Source organism: Solanum dulcamara, chromosome 12 (assembly GCF_947179165.1).
Source record: "Solanum dulcamara chromosome 12, daSolDulc1.2, whole genome shotgun sequence".
Classification (NCBI taxonomy): Eukaryota; Viridiplantae; Streptophyta; class Magnoliopsida; order Solanales; family Solanaceae; genus Solanum; species Solanum dulcamara.
The window spans coordinates 36891810-36898828 of record NC_077248.1 but is presented as its reverse complement, the minus strand read 5'-3'; the positions used below and the strand labels follow the sequence as shown (position 1 = coordinate 36898828).

The window sequence follows — 7019 nt, the reverse complement described above, 5'->3', positions numbered from 1 at the left end:
TTAAATGATGAAAATATACCATTCTTTAACTCAAACAATGCATTAAATAATTAATGCAAAACTCAAATAGGATTCATTGAATGCAAGAACGAAGCCATAATCTCAAGAACGCAACTCATCAAAGTATAATCAAATACATATTAGAACTCAATAAGAAATTCCAAACTCGAACTCAACTAACCTTAGGGTAATAGTACAAACTCAATTCAATGTAATGATTAACCTTATATCCTTGAAGATCAATGATCTAGATGAAACTTGAAGAAATTTATTGAAATGCTTGAACCCTAACTTCTCCTCTTTTCCCAATCTGTGATCTCAAAATATTCTAAGTAATAATAAGAAAACGACACGTTGGGTACTGATAAAGGAATAATTTTAATACCAAAATCTCATGGTTTTTTATGGGAAAGGTGGGAAAAGACTAATTTAACCCCACTTAAAAATGATCGAGGTTGCTTATGAGCCTTCCTATAGACCATAGAGCTCACTACAGACCATAGAAGGTCGTTCATAAGAACTTATTCCAAACTTTGGACTTTATTGGAATATGTCACATTGGGTGTATGACCAACTTCTATGGGTCGTAGACCATAGGACTACTCATAGAGGTCTACTTGTAAAACTCTACAACGGAAGAGGCTTGGGGTCAACGAACCCTTTTCTAGGGTTTGTGTAAATTCTTTGGTATCATAGGTTCTATCGAAGGACCTAAGTGCACTTAAATTTATGATCGACCCTACAGGTCATAAAAGGAATGAACAGTTGTAATACTTACTTATAGAACTGATCCTCAGGTTTTAGAATTTGTCTAAGTGTTGGGGGACTCTATGATTCCCACCTATAACTCATAAGAACTTCTAATGGTTGTAGGTTGTATAGTGCTCTTCTCAATGAGTTCTCAAAATTTATCTAAGTTAAAATAGTACGGGGTATTATAATATCTCCCCCTTAGGATCATTCGTCTTCAAATGATAACAAGATAAGAATTTTCTCAAAGCCCAAATAAAATGCAAGCACTCCAGGACTCAACTCAACCATAACTCACTCAATTTCTCAAAACTCAAACAGGTACTAACTCAGAGATAGGAATGGTAATAGGAATATTACCTTCAATATCGACACTAGGAGGAATGAATATATGTGTGTACTTGGCATTCATATCCTCCTCGGCTTTCCATGTATCCTTCTTAACAAATTGATTTCTCCACAAGACTTTGACTAAAGCAACCTCTTTAGTCCTCAACTTGTGAACCTGATGATGAAGAGATTGGACAGGAATCTCCTTATAGAAGAAGTAAAATTTCACCCCAATGCTTTCTGTATGAATAATAAGTGAAGGATCTTCAAAGGATTTCTTAAGCATGGAAATATGGAAAACATGATAAATGATGTCTAACTGTGATGGAAGCTCTAACTCATAGGCAACATTTCCAATTTTCTTTATAATTTGGTAAGGACCAATATATAGGGGACTAAGCTTCTTTCTTCCCAAACCTTATAACACCTTTTCAAGGCCGAAACTTTCAGATACACCCAATCAGCCACCCTAAACTCTAAGTCCCTTCTCCTAATACTAGAAAGGGACTGTTGGAGACTTTGCGCAGTCTTCAACCTCTCCTGGATAATTTTTACCTTCTCTATATCTTGATGAACCAAGTATGGCCCTATCAACTCAGCTTCACCAATTTCAAACCAAGCAATTGGAGATCTACATATCCTCGCATAAATACCCTTACATAGAGCCATTTGAATAATCGAATCAAAGCTATTATTCTATGCAACCACAATAAAAACAAGTGATAATCCTAATTACCCTTTAAATTAATTACACAATCTCTCAACATGTCCTCAAGAGTATGATACGTACGTTTTACCTAACCATCTATTGGAGAATGGAAAGTGGACTAAGATTCACCTTCGAACCCAAACTTTTTTGAAATAACTTCTAAAACTTTACAATAAATTGAGTACCTCTGTCTGAGTTGATAGACAAGTGGAAACCATGCAATCTAACTATCTATTGAATACCTTACATAGTCTTCTACTATATATATGTAGTCTTAATGGGCAAGAAGTAGGTTCATTTGGTCATTCTATACACAATCACCCACATCAAATTATACTGTTTGTGTGATCGCAGAAAGACGATAATGAAATCAATATTCATTGTCTCCCACTTCTACTTTAGCAACTCTATATTCTGAACTACACCACAGAGCCTTTGACACTCAACTTTGACTTGTTGGCAATTCGAGCACTTGGAAAAAAATGTGCGATATATCTTTTCATCCAATTACACTAATAGAAATCTTTCAAGTCTTGGTAATTTTTAGTAGAACCTGGGTGGTGAATATATGGATCTATGGGCCTCTTCCATAAATCTATATCAAAGACCATCATTACTCGGAACACACAATTCACCTTGTACCTCAATACTCCATCTCCTCCTTATGTTAAATGTAATGACCCATCCCCGTAGGCCATGATGGGTGCCCAAATTGGACACACACTTGTACCCCTACCAATTATAAATAAACCCATTTCCTGTTTGACTCTTAGTGTACCAACAAATAAGAAAACATACAACCCGACAAGGCTGCCATAATGTAATAATGTTACAACACACTGTATAGGAACAACTAGAACAACTTACAAATGACCCACATACATATGTCTATAGACCTTTAAGAATAGCAACCATATCCTATGGTGGGACAGGGCCCCTGCCGTACCACGGAATAAGCAAATATATACATCCAATACTAAGTACCAAAAACTCATCTCCGATACAATGGAGCTTCTTCCAACTGGTTGGGTGGAATCCCAAGCTGGCGGACTCCCAAAACCTATATTTGTACCTGCGGGCATGAATGCATCCCCCCAAAGAAAGAGGGGTAAGTACGACATATGCACTGAGTATGTAAATTACAAAATATCATAAGGAAATTACAATTACCATAGGGGTGCAGGGGACAAGTATAAAATTTAATAGAGTATTGTACCTGCACCTTATAATATCAAGTCAGGCATACCAGTATCACATACCGTATCTGGCCCACTCTACGACTTGGTGTAACAAATGTATTATTTTATCATCATAGGCATATACATACTATTAGCGCTGTGGAACGTACAACCCGATCCATATATATATCGGGTTAGTGCCGAGGAGCATTCGGCCCGATCTATACATATAATACGTTAGTGCTGAGGAACGTATAGCCTGATCGCTACACATATAATACTTTAGTGCCGAGAAACATATGACCCGATTCCTATATATATAACACGTTAGTGCCGAGGAAGGTACGACCCCATCCCTATACATATGCCCAGAACCTTCAAAGGGAATTACCTCTAACTCATATCATATATCGCTTCACTTACATTAAACTATTTCAAGAAGAGGGAAGGGATAGGCTTTACTTGTACCACTTTTTATCATGTCGACGACTTACAAGGCCATATCTCAACTATCGCAAGAGTTTGAACATTGAGACGTGAATAAGATTTACTAACCATACTTGGGGTTCTATGAATGGAATTATTCCCATATTACATATACAATCCACTTAAGACTAAGACATGCCAAAAGAAAGAAACAAATAAGCTTTACATACACTACTTTTCAACATGTAGAAGACTTGAAAGGCAACTACTCAAATATTGCAGAAGTTTTCATATCAAGCAGTGGATAAGAATTATGAATCATAATTGGGGTTCTATGAATGGAAGTACCACCACATTTCATATATCAATAACTTATGGCTAAGACATGCCAAGAGAAAAGAAGGATAGCTTTACATACCTCTTACGGACTTCTCTTAATCACGTTCACGTCGTCGTCCTCCAAACCTATTTAACATGGAAGAAATACGAATATCAAAAACCTTAGACTTTTAAGCATCTTATACTACCTACGAGTATTCATAGAACTCATTTCCTCGATCGCCTTCTTGACTAGTTCCTTAGTTAGTTAAGGGATTAACGGAAATCGGGCAACACCTCCCCTACAACTTGCCCTATCAACAATTCCATTTTACCCCCAAACCTTATCAAAAACAACAACCACAACAACCAGCAGATATACAACACAAGAATACGAAAATACAACGTAATATAAGTTCCAAACAATTCACCCAAAAGTACGATACCAAAAGAGGGTTTTTAATCTTTATTTCGTAAAACCTTTAAATATATGAAGCGGGGGGTCATGTGGCTGCATAAAGAAGAACCCAAGACCCATTTATACCATGTTCCATACCTTAAACACACCACCACACACCTACAGCCACACACTACAAGCACAACACCTTGCTTTGACTACAATTTAACTCTAGCAACTCCAATTTAGTTTGCTTTGAACATTAAACATTTCTATGGAATTTTTACATTTCCAGCAACCTAAAAGGAACATAATACACTCCATAACCACCCCATAAAATCCAAATTGAATGTAGAAACCTTACCTTACCCGAAATTGGCCAAAACTTGCCAAATTACGCCTCAGAACTTCTCTAAACTCGCTGAAATAAAGCGGGCTACTTGCTATCCATTTGGTAATGCTACAAGCCATGATTTTATACTATTACTACCTATATGTCATCTTGGTATACTCTATATAATTAATTTATGGAAGGAAACCGAAAATCTTACCTTTTTCTCTAGGTTTAGGGTTTCTTTTTCTTTGTTTTTGCTGAAGTATTTTTGGATAAAGAACAGCCACTTAGTCAAATAATACATATATATATGGTCCCATAGGAGGTGAAACATGTCATCCCCTAAGAGTAACATGTGTCATCCTCTAAGAGTGACAAGTGTCCATCTCCTATTGTGCCACCGCATTCATGCGCCCAATGAGGGGCTGCCACATGGAAGTAGGGTCCACCCCCATCCCAACAGGTAGGTGAGTCAGCTGCTTGCTTCAGTTGCTGCTATGTGTCAATCCTTCCTTGCTGTCACATCTTATTTTCTCTTCCTCCTTGTGGATTTGTAATCTCATCTTATCTCAAGAACCTATGTAATCCGTTCTACGTGAGCTTGGTATGTACTTAAGTAGTTTAAGTATGTAAGACTTCTAAATTAATATCTTACGTAGGTAAGTTGAGTCCTATGACTCATTACTTGGCCTCCAACTCCTTCCGACTTCTATTGACCCTATTTCCAACCTTCCCTACTATGGGGTATCACATTCTCCCTTTCTTAAAGTTGTTTGATAGTGTCGTAGCTTATGTGGCTCACATGATAACTTCTAAGAAACTTAAGGGACATTCTGAGCTCAAGAGTGTAGAGTTTAACATCCTTCCCCCCTTTAGAACATTCATCCCCAAATATTAAATAACACTTCCCTTAAGACTTTATACAGATTGTAGGGAGATTCCTTTCTATTGCAATAACACACATTTTCATCCAAGTAATTAATATATGAGTTTCAGGAGTTGGGGTTACTTGTAGACATCGGAAATAGGTACGGATATTTTTGTTTCATGTCCTCTTCAGTTTCCCAGGTCATTTCTTCACGATTCCTATTTTTCCATAACACCTTGACATAAGCTAGGCCCTTAGTCCGTAATCTTCTAATCTGTCGATCTAGGATGCTGATCGGTTGCTCTTCATAGGATAACTCCTTTGTGACCTGGTCATCATTAGTAGGGTATACTCCGGATAGATCACTAGTACCCTTATGAAGCCTTGAGACATGCAAGACTGGTGTACTGCTTTCAATATGCTGGTAGATCAAACTCATAGGCAACCTTGCTTATTCGGTGGAGGACCTGATAAGGACCAATGTACCTCAGACTTAGCCACTTGAAACTCTAGAAGTCAACGTCGATCACCTACATATGGCCTTTGTCCACTCTAGGTGACTGATAACCCTGCCTGACTAAGCTTTACCTTTTATACCGCTTATTGAACCTTGTCTGGGCCTATTAGTCATGTTTTAGCAACCTCAAACCAGCTAATTGGCAACCTACACTTTCTGTTATATAAGGTCTCGTATGGAGCCATCTAGATATGAGGATGATAACTAACATCAGAGATAATATTAATAGGTAGTAGGTAATTGCCTTAGCTTCCTTTGAAGTCAACCGTATAGGACCATAGTACACCTTTTATCCCTGAGCCAGTAAGCTCAGTTTGTCCATTATCGTGAGAGTAAAATGTTGTATGAAGACCTATCTATCTTCCTAATCTCTCCGTGGTCTAATTTTTAATAGTTGACTGTAACTTGGGCTTCTTCTTCTGAGACAATAGCTATGGGAACTCCATAGAGTCTTATTACCTTCTTAACTTATGACTTTATACAGTTTCAATTAAATAGGTAGCCCTGAGTAACATATATGGGCTGATGTTTTTAACCTATAAACAACAACCCCATATAGAACTATACGTCCATGGAGTACAAAGTGAGTCTTGTAACCAAGGTCGTATTGTGGAATCTTTGACCTGGTGTATTACTTCTTTCCTTCCTTAGATGAAACCAACTAGTACCCATACTTTTTAATTTTCCTTTTTTCTCCTCAGAGTTGGCTGCTGAGTGGTGCTAAAGTTCCTTCACACAATGATCTTCAACGCCGCTCCATACTTTGTTCATTATTAATTGGTATAACTCTGAAGGACTTTTGCATCTACGTGCACCATCTATTAGTAACCAACTAACCCTGTCCGTTTTGCTTAAGCCATTTTTCAACTCCTTTGACCCAATTTGTAACATTCTAGGTACATGATCTTATGTCGTTGCTTCATTGTTAGCTTAGACTCTTCCATGGTCCTTTCACTCTGACTTGGCTACAATTTCCTTATCACATGTTACATTGCAATCTTTGCAATAATGTGCGAAGAAAGTCAACTTAGCCCAATATTTACCTTAGCTCATCTCGCTAGGCTTCAGGTTTTCCTTTTCCCTTTCCTTTTTTGTTATCTTGCAACTGGTATCGGGGTAGATCTTTAGTTCAACCATGGCCATATACCTTTGGCCCTTGGTTTACCTACTCTTTGTATTTCTCTGTAACATC

The 7019-nt window shown here is 37.6% G+C and overlaps 1 protein-coding gene across 1 annotated transcript; it reads right to left on the bottom strand.

The window, feature by feature from the left end:
• Window positions 1-1063: 1063 nt before the first annotated feature.
• LOC129875714 (uncharacterized) lies at window positions 1064-1749 on the bottom strand. Its single transcript, XM_055950978.1, has 2 exons — window positions 1498-1749; window positions 1064-1399 (listed from the first exon to the last, which is right to left on the bottom strand). Exons 1-2 carry the CDS (start codon window positions 1747-1749, stop codon window positions 1064-1066), a joined length of 588 nt encoding a protein of 195 aa, XP_055806953.1.
• Between the last annotated feature and the right edge of the window lie 5270 nt (window positions 1750-7019).

Bases quoted from the DNA above. Each gene is read 5' to 3' on its own strand.
- LOC129875714 (XM_055950978.1), bottom strand. From the start codon at position 1,749: ATGGCTCTATGTAAGGGTATTTATGCGAGGATATGTAGATCTCCAATT. The intron at 1,400-1,497 runs GTTTGGGAAGAA...CTTCCATCACAG, and splicing joins CCTTGAAAAGGTGTTATAAG to TTAGACATCATTTATCATGT.